Below are 21,311 nucleotides of genomic sequence, written 5' to 3' on the forward strand. Positions count from 1 at the left end.
CCCTGATGGGTGTGTTCTGGGTCCCAGTTCTCACCTCTCGGAACCACCCCTTCCTGAAGACCACCAGGCACTGGCCTGAAACCCTGAACCCTACCTTCCCAGGCACCTAATCGGACTTTTCCACCCAGATTCCCCCAGGGTAATGGGCCATGTCCCCATTGAACAGATGAACCACACCTTGAGTTTCTGAATGAAAGGGCACTCACTGCAGGCTGCACATCACTGGAAATGGAAGGGAAGGCCCAGACCAGCGCGGGGACAGAGGAGGCGTCCTAGGTGCCCACCTTGGTTTGGCGAAATAAGGCTCATTAACACACCTGTAGGCCAGAGTCCACCTGATTCCAGGCTTTGGGAAGGCTCTGACTAGCCTAATGAGCTCCCAGGTGGTTCTCATGATGGCCCGGGGAGAGGGCGAGAATGAGTGCGTGTGCGTTGTTCCCCAGGGCCCCGCGTAGCGCAGGGAGGGTGGGTTTCCCTGCCCGGAGTCTCCAGGACGACAGGCTGTACTCGCTGGTCGTCCACGTGAACACGCGTGCGTCCCCACACACGTGTATCCAGGCGACGGGGACTGGAGACGGCAGCCCACCTCTGCTCAGCTGCTCTGACACCGGCCCCCACTGCCGAGTAAGCAGGTTGCCCGACCTGGTCACGACACCCCAAAAGCTCAGCCTGCCCCGCCCCCAATGCGAGTGGCTTCGGCACCGTTTGGAAAAGCAACCAAAGAGCTTCTGGAGGACCGTCCGGACTCGTCATTGCCCGGAATGGAACGTCCCAAGGTGGGCGACACCCCACGCGCCCCCGTGAGTCGTATATCGTGTCCGCGGGACGCTCCGGAGCCCAGCCCGCCGCCCCTCCGCTAAAAGCGCGGGAAGACCCGGGCCGGAGACCACAGGCTGTAGGGGGTGCCGAGCCCCTTCCCCGGCGGCAGACACCCAACCACCGGTCCCCACCCGCCAGGCAGCCCGGTGGGCCCCGCCCTAGCACCGCCCCAGCACCGCCCCCGGCCCGCGGCGGCGCCCGAACCCGCCGGCCCCGCTCGCCCGGCCCGTCTGGCTGCGCCCGGGCTCGGATTTCAAAGCCGGGCTCCGGCGCTGAATGGGCCTGCGCCCGGGCGGCCTTTCCCACAGCCCCCGCCCCCCACCCCCGCCGCGGTCCTCCCTCCGCCGCACCCACGTGACGCCCGAGCCGCGGCGGCTCGGATTACCGCCGCCGCTCCAGTCCCCGCGCCGAGGCCGCGCAGCCAGCTGCCCGCGCCGCGCCCCCCGCGCCGCCCGTCCGCCCCGCCGCGCCATGGCCCGCGCCGCCCAGCCGCGGCCCGCCACCCTGGAGCGCCGCGCGGCCGGCCGCTGAGCGCCGCCCGGAGGCGGAGGCCCGGCCCGGCCCCGGAGCGAGCGCCCGCCGCGCCCGGCTCCCTCGGCTGCCGGCTGCCGGCGCCCCACGCCCCTGCCCGCGCCCGCCGCCGCCGCCGCCGCCGCCGCCCGGCCCGGCCCGACCCGAGCCGAGCCGAGCATGGAGACGGCGGAGAAGGAGTGCGGCGCCCTGGGAGGGCTCTTCCAGGCCATCGTCAACGACATGAAGGTAACGGGGTGCGGCGGGGCGGGCTGCCTGGCGGGCGCGCGGGTGCGGGTCCCCTCTGGGGACGAGTGGCGGCGGGCATTCGGGCCCCGCTGTGTGCGCGCGCTGCGCCGTATGTATGCCCTTGTCTGAACGCGTCCGGCCTGCGTCTGCTGTGTGCCTGGGTCTTGGGGTGCCTGTTTGAGGGGGTGTGGGTGTTCGTGGGCTGGGTGTCCGTCCTGCGCCCGGGGTCTTTGCCCGGGGTCGCCGGGTCGTAGTGCCCCCATGGGGTCCCGCCCGGAGCCTGCTCACACGCGGGCTCCCTGCGCCCCCGACCCCCCAAATCATGAATGGGGTTTGGCTCCCGTGTCGACCCTACGGCCCTAAATTTGATGGGTCCCGGGTCTCGCCGGCCTCCGCCCCCTACCACCACCGTGCACTCTCCCCCCCCCCCCCCCTACGGCCCTGGAGCCCAGACAATGCTGTCACCGCCAAAGCAGGGGAAAATAATAAAGCAGAGAACCATTAACTCCTTCCCTGCCGGCCTCGGCCTCTGTGCTAGACCCTGCGACTCCTGCACCCCCACCCCCACCCCTGCCCAGGTCCCCAGAAACAGGCCCTAGGAAGCTGCAGGATTCCAAGGTCTTCAGGCTGACCGTCCCTGCATCCCAAGGCCTCTGTCTTCACCTTGGAGGGAGGAAGGGAGAGGGTTGGGGTTTCTGGAGCAGCCCCAAGGGAGAACCTACCACCCCAGGCTTTCAGCACCAACCCCCAGCACCCCTCCATGACTGGCCAAGGCCAGACAGGAGCAAGCCACCAACTCTTGGCTCACCACTGGCTCAATAGGTGGGGAAACTGAGGCCTGGGAATGGCTCAAGGTCATTAAGGAGACTGTCCAACTCTGTCCCTGACCTCACCCCTCTCTGTTGATCTGGGGAGCAAGGAAGATCCTCTTCCCAGAGAGGCCAGGGTTTGGAGGGCTGGCCCAGGCTGACTAGGCAGAGGGGAGTTCCAGCTCCAGTGACAGGATGGGGGCCGGGAACAATGCTCCTACCTTTCTCCTCTGCAGCAGGATTGTGGGGCAGGGGAAAGAACGGGGCTCTCCACATGAACTCCTGAGAGTCCCTACCCTATCACACACTCCCCAAGTATACAACACAGACTCCCACAGTGACATCACAGGCCCAGGAGGAGACACCACACACCAGTGCAGCTAGCCCCACAGCGGCCAGGCAGGCCCTTCTGGAGGCTCCCAGTGCTGCCGGGGGCGGGGGGGGGGGGGGGACAGGCCTAGGGGCAGCTGCCGGATCTCTGCCCCAGGAAAAGGCCTGAGGCCATCCCCACCTAGGACTACAGGGTTAGCAGCCTATAGATGTCCCCCACCCCCCACATAGGGTGCTCCCCTGAGACCTCCATCCCCTGCAGCTCTACCTCTGGGCCCCTCTGGCAGCCCTCAGAAGTCCTGGCCTCTCCCTGCCCTCAGCAGGCCCTCTGTCCTGTGGACATCAAAGCCCTGGCACTGGGATCCCTTCCTGGGACCAGGCAGCCCAGACCACCCTCCCCCAGCTACCCCCGGGGCTGGCAGAGAATGGGACCTTCCCGCACCCTCCTCCTCTGCTAACACTGCAGAGAGGAGCATCGTCTCTGCTCAGAGACGAGGGACAACACTGTCCCTCCCTCCCCAGGCAATTTGCAAGGAACTTGGAGATCAGACAGAAGGAAAAGGGAGATAGACCAAGAGTTTCAGGCCAGATTTTCTGACATGTGTAGGTTTCACCTGGGGTGATGCCAGGTACTTGGGACATATGCATGTGTTCAGGTCAGGGACAGAGAAGGGACTCGGCCACCTGGAGGTTGATCACCTGGATTTGGGGGGGGCAGCTTCTGGCTGTTTCCCTTGGTGATCTGAGCCACAGAAGGAGCGGGGCTTCCACAGAGGAAGGGGGTCAAACTGAAGAGACTGAGCTTGCCCCACGAGGCCTGTCCACAGCGTGTCCACAGGCCCCACAACAGCCGCAGAGCAGGATCGAGGCCGCCCCGAGCTGCACCTGGAGGCTGGAGGATCAGGAGGAGGGCACCAGCTCAGAGTTGGGGTGGGGAGCTCAGGAGCTTTCCCTGCCTCTGTGCCTCACTTAACTCAGCTTAGATGCCCCCTGGGTGGGTGCCAGACCGCCCACTGAAGCTCAGAGAGGGGCAGAGGGTTGCCCAAGATGGCAGGACGGGGCGAAGCTCCTTCAGCAGAGTGAAGTGGGCCTCCATTCAGTACTGGCCAATCCAGAAAATGGGCCCATAAACTTCGCCTGTCCTCCCAAAAGTGGGGAGTGTGGCCCAGACATAGGCCCTGCTGGGTGGAAGGGGCTTCCAGCCAGAGGCAGGGACCCTGTGCCCCCTCATTTTTTAACCAGCATTAACTGAGCGCTTACTGCGTACTGGGCAAGGTGCTAAGTGCTTCCCCTGCAGTGCCTCCTCGAGTCTTCACACAGACCCAGTACTGTAGGTGTAGTTCCCAGCCTGATTTGCCAGGTGAGGAAACTGAGGTCCAGAGGGGAGCCCTGGTCCAGGGTCATCCAGAAAGCCGTCTCTCTAGGATCACAGCCAGGACGACAGTCCCTGCCAGGTAAGAGACAGAGTCTCCGAGGGCCAGGAGTCCCAGCGGCCTCCGCATCAGACTCGCGCCATCCACCTGAGCGCCTCTGGTGACAAGCACTGGGGACGGAGTGGGGGTTTCCCCCATCCCTGCAGTTCCTGTCCCCTCCCCTCTTGCTGCCCAGATGCTGAGCTCTCTGTACCCCTGGAAGTACGGGTAGTGATCAGTCAGACATGGAATCAGATCTTGCCTCTGCCATCTGGAGGCCTTGAGCGAGTCAGTTAATCTTTCTGAGCCTCAGTTTCCTGACCTGTGGAATGGGGGTGATAGTTGTATTTATTTCACGGGGCTGTGCTAAGGATCTGACACATTCCCAGTGCAATGGGCTTCGTTCACACAGTGCCCGGCATGGCCAGGAGCGGTCACTGCCACTAGTGGTAACCCAGAGTCTTAGAGCCTGACAGCCAGGGCATGGCCAGGGTGGGGGCATGGGCCCAGGTGAGCACTGAAGACACTACCCTGGACACTGGCTGCTCCAGCTACCCCCCCCCACACACACACACCTCTTCATCTCCAGGGTCCTTTATGAATTACATACCGGTGGGGATGGAGCCCCGGTCCTTAGAGACCAAGGTGCTCGGGTCCCTCTGCTGAGGAGGAACTAGGCCAGGCCTCCCCCATGCCCTGTCTTGTCCCCTCCCCACTGGTAAAGCTGAGGGGGTAAGGGTCTGAGATGGAGTGAGCCTGGCTGGCTGGAGGCCGGGGAGATGGGCCTCAGCCTAAGGACTGTCTGGGGTAGGAACCTGTCTGTCCCCAGCTTCACCTAATCCCTTGTGCTCCGAGACTGCCCAGAGGCTGCTGAGGGGCCGAGAAGGTGTCCTGGGGGCCAGGACAACTGCCCTTGGACCCCTGCCTCTTCAGCATTGTCTCTTCTCCCTGGAGGTCTTAGCAAGGCTTCAGGGCTGGGATGTTGAGGTGATGTGAGCATGCCACCTTTCAGAAGACTCTTGGGGGTGCCAAGGTGAGGGTCAGCTCATTGGGATTGCCAGGGACAACCTACCAGGCTACTTTACCCTGAACTGTGCACACATGGAGACAGCCCACCCACAGCCTCCCCCGTCCCGCTCCAGCTTGTGTGAACTTCTCAAATATTTGCTTTCCCTGGGCACTGGCTGTGCTGGGTTGGGAGGGGAGGGAGCTTCTAAGGCTGTCAGAAGTTGTCCTGTCTCCTTTCCGTCCCTGCAGGCTGTCCTCAGCTGGAGAGGCCATCTAGAACCTGCCCCTGGGTTCCAGTCTGGCAGAGCCTCCTTCTGAAGCCTTGAGGGCAGGGGTCTCTGCCTTCTCTGTTTCCCCAGCACTGAGCACCCCAGCCTACATGGAAGGGAGGGTTAGAAGCCCTTTGGGGCTGGGGCTTTGCTGGCCTTGGGCTCCCCTGCAAGCATCCAGGCCTCCACAGGGCCCTTAGGCCAGGGCTGAGGTTTCTTCAGGACCCAGGCGCCATGGGAGGGCGCATTAGCCAGAAAAGCCCCTTGATCAGACTGGACAACTTGGTCGCCAACAGCCCAGCCTCCCCACTGGGAAACCCCCTCCCAACTCAGAGCTTTGGGCCAGGCTGGGATAAAGGCCACACTGTGTCCCCAGGAGGGGAGGGGAACTGGGGGTGGAGAAAGGTGGCTCTGTTGGCCGCACAAGGCCCCATTCAGCCTGGGGCCTGGCTGTCCTGGGCAGGCTGGCTGGGCCCTGCAGCAGTCACAGGCTCCGCAGGCCCCGGGCCTGGGATGGATGGGTGTCCCGGCTGGTAGCAGCTTCCGGGGCCCAGGGTGGGCGCCCCCAGAGGCCCCAGTTAGAGACCCGGCATGGCGAAGCCCTGCTGGTGCACACTGGGCCTCTGCTCCCCTTGCTGTGTGGCCTATCCTGCTTGTGTCCACAGGGACACGGTTCCCCTCACACAGCTCAGCCCAGAACCCCTGCCAGAACCTAGGAGAACCCCGAGGAGACAGAACCTGCCATTTTCTGTTTCCATCTCCCCTGAGGGAGGATGTGGGCCAAAACAGTGGCCTCTGTAGACAGTAGGCCAGACTTACTGTCAAGGAGGGAGGGATGAGCAAAAAAAGGCACGTGTTCCCGGGGCCAGGCCTTCCTCAATCCCTGTGGCTCTGTCCTTGGTCCTCTGTCATCCCAGAAGGCCTAGGAGCCTCCCTCTCCACGGGGGCAGGGCCACTCTCTCAGAAACTGCCCAGAATCTGGACCGAGGCATGTGGGGAGCCCAGCCTTACAGCCTCCATAATCTCATTATGTCTCCGTCTCCTCGGCAGAGCTCCTACCCCATCTGGGAGGACTTCAACTCCAAGGCCACGAAGCTGCATTCCCAGCTGAGGTGAGGCTGCCGAGGGTGCCCCAGCTGGGGAGGGGATGGGCAGAGGATAGGACACCTCACCCACAGACCATCCCACTGTCCATCTCCCCAGGACCACTGTGCTGGCTGCTGTGGCCTTCTTGGATGCCTTCCAGAAAGTGGCAGACATGGCCACCAACACCCGAGGTGGGGAGGGGGCGTGGCTGGAGGTTGGGTACGCCCCAGGTTGGGCTTGGAGGCTGGAAAGGCTGAGTGGAGTGTAAGCCAGGGAGACGACATGGGCCCAGAGGTGGGACCCTGAATTCTGTTCCCTAATGGAATAGGCTGGTCGTTGAGAGAGCGAGCCTCTTAGCACTAGTGGCATGCAGGCAGGAGTGGGTGAACGGTGACAGGGATGTTACGGCGGGGGTTCCGTTCTTGCCGTGGGCGGCCAGCTCCGACCCTCACCACAGTTGTTCAGCCTTCTGTACAGTGCGTCTGACCATGGCATCCTCTCACCCCCTCGCATCTGCCCGTCTGAGAGCACGCAGGGGCAGACAGTCCCCTGTTGGCCTTGGCGTCTCCTCTGCCTTCTAGTCCAAGTAGCAAGGATCTGGGCCCCTGAGAACCAAGGTAGCGGGCGCTTGCTCGCACTCTCACGCCTGCCTCTGGGCACCTGGAGGGGGTTCCCACCAGGGCTGGAGGGGATTTGGGCTAGCCCTTTGGACGGTCTCTAGCACTGGCCTGCCCACCAGAACACCTGCAGCTGCAGCAGGCGGGCACGGCGGGCATGGGCAGGGCCTTGGTCCGGCACAGAGAAGAGTCTCGGCAAATACTGAGAACCGACCAAATCCCCCGCACCGACGGCGGGATCGCCTCTCGGGATCGCGCAGTGCTGGGGGCGGGGCGCGGGCTGCGAGCAAGGCCTGAGTGGTCGGCGCGCCCCCTCGTGGCCGAGGCTGGGACTGCAGATGCCCCGGCGGCCCCTTCCCACGCTGCGTGCTTGCCTCGCCAGGGGCCACAAGGGACATTGGCTCGGCGCTCACGCGCATGTGCATGCGCCACCGCAGCATCGAGACCAAGCTGCGGCAGTTCACCAAGTGAGTGGGTGCCGCGGTCGGGCTGGCGGGCGCGGGTGACGAAGGGAGACCTCGCTGGTGACCCTGACCCTCCTGCCCCGCCCACAGCGCGCTGCTGGAGAGCCTCATCAACCCGCTGCAGGAGCGCATCGAGGACTGGAAGAAGTCGGCCAACCAGCTGGACAAGGACCACGCAAAAGGTAGGCCCCGGGCTCGGGCCGGGGCTTCCTGTCCCCGTTGTGCAGAGCCCCCCCATCATAGCACTCCTCTCTCACCCTGTGCACAGAGTATAAACGAGCCCGACATGAGATCAAGAAAAAGTCTTCAGACACGTTGAAGCTGCAGAAGAAAGCACGCAAAGGTAGAGCCCACAGTGGCCCATGGAAGCGTAGCCCCATGGAGCCCCACTCTGTATCCCCCACACCCTGGAGGGTGCCCCAAGACATCATCCTGGCTAGAGGGGCCCTATCCTGGATACAGGACCCTCCAACCTGCTGGGTGGGACAGAGGGAGCCTCCCTGCACCCCAGACCTGGCCCAAGCCCTCCCCTCTCAAGGAGGCAGCAGGAGGCCCAACAGGCCCAGGCCCCCACACCCCTGCCCCAGGAGTGGCTCTTTCCATCCGGCTGTCTTTCACACATTCTTTCTTTCTCTGTCTCTCCTCCTCTCCTCCTCCCACATCCTTCCTGTAGAGCTACTTGGTAAGTCAAATGTCTGTCCCTCCAGCTGCTCCTCCCGTCCTTGTCCCATTTGTCTGTCTCCCCCAGCTCAGGGCCATTGGAAGGAGCCTCTCCAGGCCAAGGAGGAGCGAGGAAGGCGGTCGGTCCAGCGAGGGAGGGGCCCGGGGCACGGTCCTCCTGGGGCCCTGGGGGCCCCTGGCCAGGGATGAGTCTCAGGCCACTGCTGGGTCAGTCTGCCAGGCTAAGAGGGGTTGGAGCGGGCGGGGTGGGGGGCACAGGCCCTGGCTGCCCTACTCCCACCAGGCCCGCCCAGTTACCTGTCGCCTTCTCACTTCCTGTCTCATCATCTCTACATCATCCTCTTGCCTCTCTCTGTCTCTCTCACTGCTGCTTTGTGTCGCTGTTGCTGTCCTTGTGCATTACTCCCTGAGCTGAGTGGGAGCCCAACCCCTTCCCCCGGGGTCCACCCCCTAGCTCTCCTGACCCCCCCGCACCTCTCAGTGGCCTGGCCTGCAGCTAAGCCCCCAGGCTCTACTTTGTCCGCTCCCGCCCTCTCGCTGTGCCCTGTGCGGTGAGGGGCTGCTCGCCCTCGGGCAGTGAGGGTATCCTGGGGATGCAAGTCTCAGCTCTGGAGGCCTCTGCTGGGCTTGCCTGAGCACGCCTGCTCCCAGGGTGGCTCCCGGTGGCTCCGGCCACTCCAGGTCCCGGCTGGCTTTGCAGCTTTGGTGTCTTTCCGGTGTGTGCGTCTGTCCTCTCTGCCTGCTTTGGGACCAGCCCCAGCACAAGCGCCAGAGTCCTGGCTGCCCTCCCCGGTCCCCAGACCCCCATGGTAGGGCCCAGCCCCACGGCCAGGGACTGCACCTCGGGGCCTGAGCCATGCACACAGTGAGCCGGGCCGGCGTCCCCAGCGCGGCCTCTCCTCCCAACCCCTCCAGGGAAAGGAGACCTGCAGCCGCAGCTGGACAGCGCCCTGCAGGACGTCAACGACATGTACCTGCTGCTGGAGGAGACCGAGAAGCAGGCAGTGCGCCGGGCCCTGATCGAGGAGCGTGGGCGCTTCTGCACCTTCATCACGTTCCTGCAGCCTGTGGTGGTGGGTCCCTCGAGTCAGAGGGGTGTTCTCAGCATCCCCGCCATTGGGCTAGTTGAAGGGTCTCCCCAAATCAGGAAATTCCAAGAGTCAGGCTTCGGGAGCTGCTGGTGGGGGTTCTTCTGGGTGACTCAGAGGCCCCAGCAGGTTGGACCAGGGCCCAGGGTTGACCCCTCGGCCACTTCTCAGTGATACCTGGCTGGGTCCCTTCAGAGCCGCGTGCTCACAGCCCAAGGACAGGTCTGCTAGCTCATGATGTGCTAATTTGGTCTGGACAGATGGTCACACTGGCCCCAGGGTGTCCAGTTCCAGCCTCCGTCAGACCCGAGCAGTGTTGGGTGAGAGGAGAGAAGCCAGGGGAGGCCCATTCCTCCAGGGTGCGGGGGGTGGGGCAGGGGCAGGGCCGGTGGGTCTGACCCGCTGCTTCCCCAGAATGGCGAGCTGACCATGCTGGGAGAGATCACCCACCTGCAGGGCATCATCGACGACCTGGTGGTGCTGACAGCGGAACCCCACAAGCTGCCCCCCGCCAGTGAGCAGGTGCGGCCAGTCCTGGAGCTAGGGGACAGGGGAGGGGATGACGTGCTGTTGGTTGGGGATAGTAGAGGAAAAAAGAGGACAGAGGACCAGACATGTCCCAACACATGCTGTAGGACATCCAGGAGCACCTGCCCAGGGGCGGGGTGGTGTGCCCAGGACCCAGTGGGGGCCTCAGTCTGAGAGCAAATCGGGGAGGTCCCGTGTCTGCCCGGGGCTCACCCTGAACAAGCCAGACCTGGTGACGCCTGTCATCCACATGCAGAACCTGTCCCCTCCCCTAGACCCAGGCACACAACTAGACACAGCTGCCCACACTTGCCACCCGCTCGGCTCACCACCGTGCTCCCACTGCACGAGGGTCAGTCCTACTTGACAGGCCCGTGGTGTTACTCTCACTCGGTGCCTACTGTGTGCCAGCACTGTGCCGAGCACTTTCCACGGCTATCCCACTGAAACCCCCAATGGCCCTGCAAGACAGGAACCATGGGCTGCTCTTCACGGGAGAAAACGGGGCCGGTGAGGTTCCAGAGACTTGCCCAATGGACAAAGGAGAGCCAGGATTTGAACCCCATGGTTTCCATCATGGTCACTCTCTTGGCTCCTCTGCCAGTGACACCTGGTTCTTCCATGTCCCCTGCCTGGCCCAAGAGGGGGCCGCATCCCTGAAAAGCAGGGAGGGCAGAGTCTCCCTTGATGTTCCCCTGCCCCCCCTCCTCTGGCAGCCCTGCTTCCAGACTCCCCTGGAGGGTCTGCTGTGGGGCTTGGCTCTCAATCAGGAAGGGGCGGGGGGCGCGTCTGGCCCTACCAGCCCTCCATGGGGACTCCCGGAAAACCAGAAGGCTCTCTGCAGAGGAGGGCTGCCTCTGGTGACCCCCATGCCTGTCCCTGTCCAGGTGATCAAAGACCTGAAGGGCTCAGACTATAGCTGGTCCTACCAGACCCCCCCATCGTCGCCCAGTGGCTCCGGCTCACGGAAGTCCAGCATGTGCAGGTCAGTGCGGGGTTGACGGGGGGCGGGGAGGGGCAGGGGCCCCCGAGGAGGGGATGCGTAGGCTCCCAGCAGAGCTGCATCAGGATCTGCTGTCGGGCCCCAGAATCACACAACGGCGTCACAGAGGAGTTTGCATGCAGGCGTAGAGGACAGACGTACCCCCATCTCAAGGCTGCTGCCAGCGCAGGCGTGTGGTAGCGGGAAGCGGGGGCAAGAGTGGCTTTGTTTATGGAGCAGTCGCTGGGTGCCAGGGGCCATGCCAAGTGCTTTATGCATTTTCTTCACTGAATCCTAACACTGCCATATCAGGTATGGTGTTGTCTCCAGTTCAGAGAAGGGGAAACTGAGGCACGGTGTCCTGGCATTTCACGACGGGGCTCTGCCCAGCCCAGCAGAGTTGGTGGGGGTGGAGGGATAGTAAGAATCTGAGATCAGGAAGGGACACAGACGCTTCTGGGAAGGTTGCTGAGGCCACAAGGTAAGGGACATTCCAACCGGGCTGGCTCCTGAGTGCTGGTTCCCGGCCGATGCCTCCAGCCTGCACCCCGGCCCTGCTGGCCCCCGAAGTCTCATTCCATCACCGTGCAGGCTCAGGTCGGAGATGCCTCCAGGGCTGGCACTAGGACAGCATTTGGAGGAGACATTTAAGATTCAAGGTTCCTCAGGTGGGGGGCAGTGAGCACAGAGTGAGTTACTCGTGGGGGAGGCCCCTCTGTCCCAGGCTCCCCTTCCCCAGAACCACCTCTGGCTGGGCGCCTGGGCACAGGAGGTAAGCCAGGCATGGCCATCAGCAGCTCCTGTCAAGGGAGGATGGCCTGGGTCTGTTGGACTCCAGGTAGGTGTCTGTCACAGCAGGGAGGGTTGATGGCAGAGGACACCCATGACCCGGGGGGAGGGGGGGCTGAGTGGCTTCAGGATCACATTCAGAAAGAAGGCAACTTCATTGCCCAGAGTGACATGGTTGCCTAGAGGATGTGAGCTACGGAGGGCTGGACACACGCAAGGGGGTTGAGGGGATGAGAACAATGATGGGTGCAGGACCCACACAGACCATCACCACACTCTAGGTATCCAGTTAGGATTTGATGGCAAAGATCAGACTTCGTGGAGGCAGTCCAGAAAGAGTCAGATTTGTGTCAGGTTCTAGCCCAAATGGGACAAGGTTTGATGCTTAGTGACTCAGTTTCCCCATCACCAATCTAAGGTTTACTGTTCTTAATGGCAAAGTAGAAAGCAAAGTGACTGCTTGGCCCTGAGCATGCCCTGGAACACTGGGGTGCTCCAGGGGCAGGTACTGGGCCAGCTCTTGGGTGCTGTCCCCTGCCCGGGCCCCCTTTGCCCCCTCCCAGAACCCAACTGTTCTGTGGCACCCAGGTCTCAGGACTTGTAGTCTGACATTGTCTTTTCCTTCCTTTGCCCCTCACCTCTCTCCTTCACCCTCGTCCTGTCATCCTTCCCTCCACGTGCACCCTGTGTCTCCCTGTCTGGCTGCTGTCCCCCTTCCCTCACTCCCTCAGTGCCCCCAGCAGCAGTAGCAGTGCCAAGGGTGGCGGAGCCCCGTGGCCTGGGGGTGCCCAAACATACTCACCCAGTTCCACCTGTCGCTACCGCAGCCTGGCACAGCCAGCCACCGCCGCCGCCCGCCTCTCCAGCGTCTCCTCCCACGACTCTGGCTTCGTCTCCCAGGACGCCACGTACTCCAAGCCCCCCTCACCCATGCCTTCAGACATCACCAGCCAGGTGAGGAGGTCTCTGCAGGGCCTGCAGCTGTTGAGACTTGCCTGGAGGTCCCCAGGACCACCTCACTGGGGACCAACCTGGCTAAGGAGAGGTGGACGAGTTTCTAGAGCAGCCGGCATCTGCCACAGCAGTGTGAGCAGGGGCTCTTATGGCCCCACTTCCTCCCCACTTCCTGATTCCTTACCTACTGCCGTCTTTTAGCCATGGGAGCCCCGAGGGGGCTGCTTAGCAGCTCTGATCCCTTGTGACCCTCCCCATGCATAGGCTTGCTGTGATGGGATGGCTGGCCCTAAAAGGCATCCCCAGGAGCCCCAGGACATCCTCCTGCTTCTACACACTTGGGCCAGTTCACTCTGAACCCAGAGACTGGCCGACGGATCTCCTCGGATGCAGGCTCAGATCCTGCAGCCTCAGTGAGATGGGCAAACGGAGGGACCACAGTAGAAGACAAAAGGAGGTCAGGCCACCTGCCCCGGGGAGCTATCCTCAGAGTGTCAGCAGTGACTGCATTTGGATCCAGTCTGCTCTTCCTCCCCGTCTAGGCTAGTGCCTCCATTTGGGCTCAGTATTTTATGTTCTGTTTTTTTTTTGCTCAAGGATGTCCCCATTACACTTCCAGTCTCTCTCCCTGTGCTGGCTCATTCCCATCAGTATACAGACAAGCTCTAGGATCATGCGTCTTAAAAGCCCTCCCTTCCCCCGGTGTTATCCTTCAGCCACCTAGTATTCTTCACAACAGAACTTCTCAAGAGTTGTTTGCCCTGACCGTCTCTACCTCATTTCTCCCGTTCACTTCTGTCTGCTTCACTTACATATAATTGAAAAATTTTATATTTAATTTTTCCTATATAGTTCTATGCATGTTTGCTATATATATTTTGAGAGTCTTTTATTAAATGCATACAAGTTGAAAATGTCATCTCTTCATAGTGAATTGAATCTTCTAACATGATGTAGTTGATCTTCTGTTCCTTATAATGCTTTCTTAGTCTCTTTTGTTTGATATCATGACAGCTATCTCAGCTGTATTCTGTTCAAGATTAATATTCTCATTTCCCATCTCTTTGCTTTTAAACTCACTATATCTTTATGTTTTAGATGAGTCTCTTATAAACAGCAGATGCCTAGATGTTCTTTTATACGGTCTGACGATCTCTATTTTTTAATCAGTATTTTTAGTCCACTTATATTTATTGTGATTAGTGACGTATTTGGACTTCTGTCTTCTTTTTATTCATCCTGCTTTTTTCTGTGCCTCTTTTGTCTCTTCCCTTGCCATTTGTTTTTCTTTTTCCCATTTGTTCCCCCCTACTAGATTGTCAGTTATAGTCAATTTTTTTCTTTTACAGGGTACCTTGAAATTTTAGCATACATCATTACAAAGGCTCTCACCTCCTGAATAATTTAAGGATCTTAATAAATGTTTTAACTTAGTCACCCATTTTCTCCCAACTTATAAGCTATTGTATGTTATTCTCTACTTTTTTATAACACTCACAAATGACATTTTTCTTCTCAATTTCACTATCATTTTGTACATATAGTATTTGTCGAGATTTCTCCATATGTTTATACATTTCTTTGTTCATTTTTTCGTGCACCTAAAGTCTTCCTTCTTTATAAAGTACAGCATATCTTTTAGAAGTTCTTTTAGAATAGATCTATAGTAGTAAATTTTCGATTTTTGCTTATCTGTAAACATGCTTCATTTTGTTGTCTTTCTTAAAAGTTTTGCCAGGGACACAATTCTGAGGTGACAGTTATTCTCTCCCCACACTTTGAAGGTATTTTCCTACTGTGTTGAGGTTGAACACCTTTTCATACTTCTGAAGGCCACTTGGCTGTCCTCTTTTATGAAGGACCTATTCACATTTTTGCCCATTTTTCTATTAGGTCGTTGTTGTTTTTTTTTTTTTTTCTTATTGATTCCTAGAATTTCTTATATGTTATGGATACAACTCCTTCATCTGAGATCTTCTCTGATTCTATGGGTTCCCTTTTTACTCTCATAATGGAGTCTTTTAATGACCTAAAATTCTTAATTTTAATGGCTGTCCAGTTTGTTCAATTTATTCATTTTTCTAAGTGTGCTTTTTGCATCCTGAGATATGTTTGTGTACTCCAAGGTCACAAAGATATTTTTCTCGAAAACCCTCTTTCTTTTACCTTTTTCATTTTGATCTGCAGCTCATCAGGAATTGTGTGTGTGTGTGTGTGTGTGTGTGTGCACGCACGCACGTGCCGCGTGTGCACGCACGTGTGATATGAGGTAGGGGTCATTTTTCCATACAGATATCTAACTGGCAGTTTATTGGAAAGGCCGTCTTTTCCCCCACTGCACTATAGTGTTGCCTTTGTCATAAATCAGGTATTCTCTATGTACCTGTAGCTGTTTGTAGGGAGTTTGTATTCTGTACTGCTGGTTGGTTTGTGCTCTCATACCAAGACCATACTGCCTTAACTATTGTAACTTTATACGAAACTTTGTGGTAACAAGTCTTCCAGCTTTGTTATTCTTCAATATCACCTTGTCTATTTTTGGCCCTTCGCAGTTCCTTGTATTCCTTAATGTCAGCTTCTAAGTTTCCATCAAAAAAACAATAACAGCAACTCCTGAGGTTTTGCCTGGGGAGTGATCATGTCTCTCCATTTATTTTGGCTTTTCATTCTCTCGGTGATGTTTTGTAGTTTGCCTGCAAAGATCTTGCACATTGATCATTGGAATTTTTTTCCTTTGTTTATTTGATGTTTATTGGTGCTATTTTGTTTGTTTTAAAATTTTTATTTATTTGAGAAAGTGCATGAGCGGGTGGGGAGAGGAGCAGAGGTAGAGGGACAAGCAGACTCCACTCTGAGTGTGGAGACTGACGTGGGGCTCAACCTCATGACCCTGAGATTATGACCTGAGCCAAAATCAAGAGTCAGGTGTTCAACCAGCTGAGCCAGCCAGACGCCCCTGCTGATGCTATTTTAAATTATATTGGCTTTTTAGGGATTTGTTTGTTGGCTGCTGATATTTAGAAATTTGATTTTTTTCTTTGGTATATTGATCTTACATTCAATAATTTTATTAAAAACACTCATCAGTTCTGATAACTATAGACGCTTTTGAGTATCCTGCCTGTACAACAGTCATGCCTTCTATGAGTAATGACTGCTGTTTTTCTTCCTTTCCAGTCCTTTTGCTTTCTACTTTTTCTTGCCTTACTGCCCTGCTAGGACTTCAGTACTGAGCAGAGATGGTAATGGTGGGCATCCTTATCTTTTTCCCACCCTCCAAGGAAAATATGCTGATATCTGTGTAGATACTCTTTACTATCAGATGAAGGAAGTTCTCTTCTATCCCCAATTTAAGTATTTGTTTGTTCATGAATTAACATTGAATTTTTCCACTGAGTGTTCCAAATGCTTTTTCCATTGGTTTTTGTTTGCTCTAACAATTATATTGGTAAGAATCCAAATTGGTTTTTGTTTCGTCTGAATCCTCACCTGTGGTTCTTTGTTTCCTTTTATTTCGGTGATCTTGGTTCATCATAAACTGCAAAAAAAAAAAAAAAAGAAAAAAAAATCTGGGGGTCTAAATTAAGGAGAATTTGGAGAGTTTGACCGGGCAGGCGTGGTACTAATAATGGACCCTTTGCAGGAACCCTGCCTTAATTCAGGCCATCACAGGGCGAGCCCCTCACCTTGGCCCTTGCCCAGTCTCCCAACCTCTGTGCTGTACTCCGCGTGTGCCTCAGGGAGCCCTCGTGGTCCTGTGTCACTCTGGCTGCTTTTGTCTTCATTCTTGTGTCTTCTTTTGAGTTGGGGGCTTCCCAGGCCACTTAGTCCCCACGACTGCCCAGGGCAGGAGTCTCCACTGCACGCTTGGTCCACTCAAAAGCAGACTTCCACCCCCACCTTTCTGTGACCTAGTTCTCGAGATCTCCAGGGATGTCTCCGTGCGCTCATCGGATGGACCCCCAGCAGCATCAGCTCTGCTGACCATCCCTCTTCCACAGGGCAGGGCCTTCTGACTTCCATGACACCATCTGCTTATGGTTTTTTTCCCACTTCTCTGGCAGCTCCTTGTTCCTCTCCTTTGCTGGACCTTCCTCTTCTTCCCAGCCACGGAGCATGGGTGTGCCTGAGGTCCTTGAACCTTCTCTCTAACTGCCCTTGCCTCCGACGTGACCTTACTCTGTCTCATGGCTGTGGATTGGTGGCTCCACCCTTGTCCTCTCCCTGAACTCCAGCCCCGTAAATGCGGTTGCCCACGTCGCATCTGTGCGTAGATAGCTAACAGGCAGCTCAGCTCTGCACATGCAGGACAAACTGTGGACTCCTTCCTTCCTGCAGGCCGGCCCTTCTGAGATGACAGGGACCATCAGCCCCGCTGCCCTCCCTAGTGTCTCTCTTTCCCTGGCCCACCCCGTCCGGACCGTCAGCAGCGAGTCCTCTTGTTACTTCTCACAACCTCTGGCTCTTGGGCTGGGCCGCGGGGTCGATCGGTGCCCTTAGTGTGTGCTCAGGGTGCTGAGATCTGCTGCAGACGCTCGCAGGGGTGGCGGGGTGGGGCACCGAGCCGGAATGCCCCGCTGCATGCCGGCGCTATGACCAGGTCTGTTTTCTCCTCTCCTCTTGGCCTCCCTGCCCCGTCCGCCCGCCTGCTCGCCTCTGCATGGCAGAAGTCCTCCAGCTCTGCGTCCTCAGAGGCCTCGGAAACCTGCCAGTCCGTTAGCGAGTGCAGCTCCCCCACCTCGGTCAGTGCCCCCCACCTGCAGTGGGAAGCAGGGAGGGTCCAGGGTCAATCAGAGGGGGGTGCACACAGTGCCTGCTCCCCACAGGAGAAGCCGCCTGGGCACACCTGCAGCCACTCCCAACACATCTTTCCCTCCTGGGACATGCCATCCTACCCCTGGGCCCAGAGGGACTGAGGGGTCATGGCACCCTCCGTGCCCTGCCCTTGGCCATGATCATGAGCCTGAGGCCCCCATATGGGCCTGAAAACCCTGAACCTCAACTATAGTGAGGGGGCTCTTCGCCGTGGACGGCAGGGCCAAGGGCCCCCTGACCCATCTGCCACGCCCTGCAGGACTGGGCCAAGGTGGGCCCCCACGAACAGCCCTCAGGCACCAGCCTGCAGCGGAGGAAGGACCGAGCAGAGCACCCCCGAGACACGGAGCCAGGCCTGGCCAGCGGGGGCACCCTGGGTCCCAGCGGAGAGGAGGCTCCACGACCCCGCATGTCCCCTGCCACCATCGCAGCCAAGGTAGGCGCCAGCTCCCCTGGCAGCCCAGCCCCGGGCCCCAGCTTCCCTCCAGGTCAGTGCCAGGAGGCCCAGCAAGTGGTCTAGGGGCCAGCCTCCTCCCCCTGGCGGGAGCCACCTGCAATCAGGGCTGAGGTGGGCAGCAGGGAGCCAGGCTTCAGCCTGCAGTCTTACCACCCCCAGCACGGTGAGGAGGTGTCCCCGGCGGCCAGTGACCTGGCCATGGTGCTGACGCGCGGCCTGAGCCTGGAGCACCAGAAGAGCAGCCGGGACTCCTTGCAGTACTCCAGCGGCTACAGCACGCAGACCACCACGCCCTCGTGCTCCGAGGACACCATCCCCTCCCAAGGTAGGCGGTGGGGCCGGGGCTGGGTCACAGGGGCCTTCACAGCCCTGGCCCCGGCCCACTGCATCCCGTGCCCCCAGGCTCCGACTACGACTGCTACTCTGTGAACGGGGACGCGGAGGCCGAGGGCCCCGCCGAGTTCGACAAGTCATCCACCATCCCCCGCAACAGCAACATCGCCCAGAACTACCGCCGCCTGATCCAGACCAAGCGCCCCGCCTCCACCGCGGGGCTGCCCAGCGCTTCGGGCGCGCCCCCCGGCGTGGCCACCATCCGCCGCACGCCGTCCACCAAGCCCGCCGTGCGCCGCGCGCTCTCCAGCGCCGGCCCCATCCCCATCCGGCCGCCCATCGTGCCCGTGAAGACGCCCACGGTGCCCGACTCCCCCGGCTACGCGGGGCCCACGCGGGCGGGCAGCGAGGAGTGCGTCTTCTACAGCGACGAGGCCGCCTCGCCCCTGGCCCCGGACCTGGCCAAGGCCTCCCCGAAGAGGCTGAGCCTGCCCAACACGGCCTGGGCCAGCCCGGCCCCCGAGGCGGCCAGCTACGCCGGGCTGGCGGCGGACGACGACGACGAGCAGCAGCAGCTGGCCGCCAACCGGCACAGCCTGGTGGAGAAGCTCGGGGAGCTGGTGGCGGGCGCCCACGCCCTGGGCGAGGGCCAGTTCCCCTTCCCCACCGCCCTGGCCGCAGCCGCCCCCGCCGAGGAGACGCCCAGCCCGCCCCCTGCCGCCTCGGGCGACCCCCCGGCCGAAGACATGCTGGTGGCCATCCGCCGCGGGGTGCGGCTCCGCAGGACCGTCACCAACGACAGGTCGGCGCCCCGCATCTTGTGATGGCGCCACCCTCCCGCCCTCTGGGCCCGCGACAGGCAGGCGGCCTGGCAGGTGAAGCGCAGCCGTTCAGCGCGCAGGCACAGCGAGGAGACAGCAGAGCCAGGCAAGCTTTTGGGTTTTGTTTTTTTTTTTAATCACACGTGATGGAAAGACACTCATCTTGGATTTCAGCCTTTAAAGAGGGACTGACTTCTTTAGCAAAGCTGGCCAGCTCTGAGCCCGCAGGTCTCGAACTGGATTTGGAGCCTGTTTTCTACCTTTCTTGCCTGCTCTGCCCCTCCTCTTCCTCTCCCACACGCCCTGCCTTCTCCCCCGTCTCTGGGAGCCCTGGTCTGGGCCCTCCGAGCGGTAGCGTAGGCGACCTGGCCCAGCTTCTCCCGGCCCGCCGGGCCTGGGGCTTCTCCGAATGCCGGCCCCCTCCGCTGCTGCCCGGGCCCCTGTCCTTCCTTCTCCCTTCTCTCCCCTCTGCCGGGTTCCTCTCAGTCAGGGAGGCAGGCTGTCTGGGGCGGGGCCAGGTGCCCCATCAGCTAAGTTGTCAGGTTTGACTGAAAAGCTACAGAGTGGCAGTGAAGGGGGGGGGACAGGTTGAGGTTGGGAAGCCCGGCCTGCTGTGGAGGAGAGAGGCCCCGGGCCGTGGACCCCAAGGGGAGTCGTGGGGGCCTGTTTGGAGGAGGCTGTGGAGGCTGAGATGGCTTCAGGGCCTAGTTTCCCCTCCTCGGGGGAGGTGTGGCTGGGGTTGAGGGTCAGGGCAGCCGGGCAGGAATGCAGAGGCCTGGAGGTCATCTGGCCAGCCTCCCAGGACTGCTTTCAGAGGTGTGGTCCTCACCTGGGCACGTTGAGAATTTAACTGTGGTGGCACTTTGGTCACAGTTTCGGCCACCGCTGGTGATAGGGGCTGGAGCTGTAGAGGGTGTGGGGGGTTATTTTATGAATAATAAAATAGAGCTGACTGGACAAGGACTGTGTGTGGGGACAGGGTGGACGGTACAGGGTGTCCGAGAGTGCCTGAGGGACAGGGGTCCTCACAGTAGCCTGGTGGGCCCAGGCAGGAGGAGGAGGGCCAAACTGTCTTCCCCAAAGCCAGGGGGCAGCTGTTTTTTCCTCCAGTTTCTGGAGCAAAGCCAAAATAAGGTTGGAGAGGCCAGAGCGGGGGGGCCCCTGGCACATCTGCTTGGATGGGGGTGAGGTGCGGTCCAGGGAGATTGGCTTTGACTCTCTGTTGCCAGAGGAGATGCCATCCTGGGGCACTCCCCCCGGAGTCCAGTCTTGTGCTGGTGGTGGGTGCAGGGTGGGGGTGCCCTCCCCTCCCCGTACTGAGTCCCGCCATCTCGAAGCAGGTAGAAGCAGGTGCATCTAGGGCAAGTGGAGGGCTTCCTGTTGTCCCGCAAGCCAGCAGAGAGGGAGGCCGAGCTCGGGGGGGCAGCGGGACCACAGGGCAGGGGGTGGGGCGGGGGGCCTCCTGGGGTCAGGAGAGCAGGCTTTTCCTGGTCTGGATGGGATGGGGTTGGGTCGGAGTCTCAGTGCCAGGCTGGAGCTCCTGGTAGTTCTTCTGCAGGGAACCGGGATCCAAGCAAGGTGGCCAAGCGGGTCTGGGGAACCAAGGCGGCCCCTGGGTGGATGGAGCCACCCCAGGCTCCCGAGGGCAGACGGAGAGTGGGATCTGTAAGTTGCTAGGTCTGAGAACAGCCTTGCTGAACGCTCAGGCCAACCTGAGAGCCCAGGTTAGGGCACCTGGAGCGAGGGCTCAGGCGAGGGAGGGCCTGAAGAGGACGGGGGAGCAGATGGCCCATTTGGGAAGGCCCGGGGTGGGAGTTGGTCGGCCCCCTCCCCACAGGGCTGTGCTGGCATTTACCTAGGTGGGTGAGGGAGGAAGATGCAGGATGTGTGAGGTGAGCAGGGTAAGGAGCAGTGGGGTGCGGGGTGGCTTGGGAGGCCCAAGGAGGGGGTGGGATGGCAGAGCCCCCCCCCCCGGCTCAGGCCCCCTCCCTTCCAAGCCACCCCCAGGGCTGTACATAACTCCTCCATCCCCTTGACCACCTGTCTCCCGTCTAGTGACCACCTCTTAGGCCCACCCCTGTGGGATCCGAGCCACCCATCCCGCGTCACAAACTTTGGTTTTGGGGGGACTTCATTACGTTCGTTTTGGGGTTTTTTTGTTTTTTTTTCATTTTGTACAGAGAAATATTCTTTTCAAAAGCGTCTCTTGACTGAAGTAACTTTTCTGGTGCTGTTGTTAACTTGTTCCTTTTTTTAATTTATTTCCCTACCCGGGTCTCCCCTCCTGGTT

General features: G+C 59.6%; 1 protein-coding gene across 4 annotated transcripts; it reads left to right on the forward strand.

The window, feature by feature from the left end:
• Positions 1–1,431: 1,431 nt before the first annotated feature.
• MTSS2 (MTSS I-BAR domain containing 2) lies at positions 1,432–20,462 on the forward strand. 4 transcript variants are annotated; one of them, XM_048223492.2, is made up of 14 exons: positions 1,433–1,578; positions 6,457–6,518; positions 6,610–6,683; positions 7,492–7,576; positions 7,664–7,755; positions 7,842–7,916; positions 9,170–9,327; positions 9,757–9,864; positions 10,758–10,855; positions 12,373–12,595; positions 17,263–17,337; positions 17,670–17,846; positions 18,027–18,192; positions 18,270–20,462. In XM_048223492.2, exons 1-14 carry the CDS (start codon positions 1,510–1,512, stop codon positions 19,022–19,024), a joined length of 2,217 nt encoding a protein of 738 aa, XP_048079449.1. In that variant the 5' UTR covers positions 1,433–1,509; the 3' UTR covers positions 19,025–20,462. The 4 variants fall into 4 exon arrangements, with proteins under 4 accessions (XP_048079454.1, XP_048079449.1, XP_048079452.1 ...); XM_048223495.2 differs by having other exon boundaries at positions 1,434–1,578; positions 12,469–12,595; XM_048223497.2 differs by lacking the exon at positions 17,263–17,337 and having other exon boundaries at positions 1,432–1,578.
• Positions 20,463–21,311: the final 849 nt, after the last annotated feature.

The sequence above is a fragment of the Ursus arctos genome, unplaced genomic scaffold (genome assembly GCF_023065955.2).
Source record: "Ursus arctos isolate Adak ecotype North America unplaced genomic scaffold, UrsArc2.0 scaffold_19, whole genome shotgun sequence".
NCBI classification, from domain to species: domain Eukaryota; kingdom Metazoa; phylum Chordata; class Mammalia; order Carnivora; family Ursidae; genus Ursus; species Ursus arctos.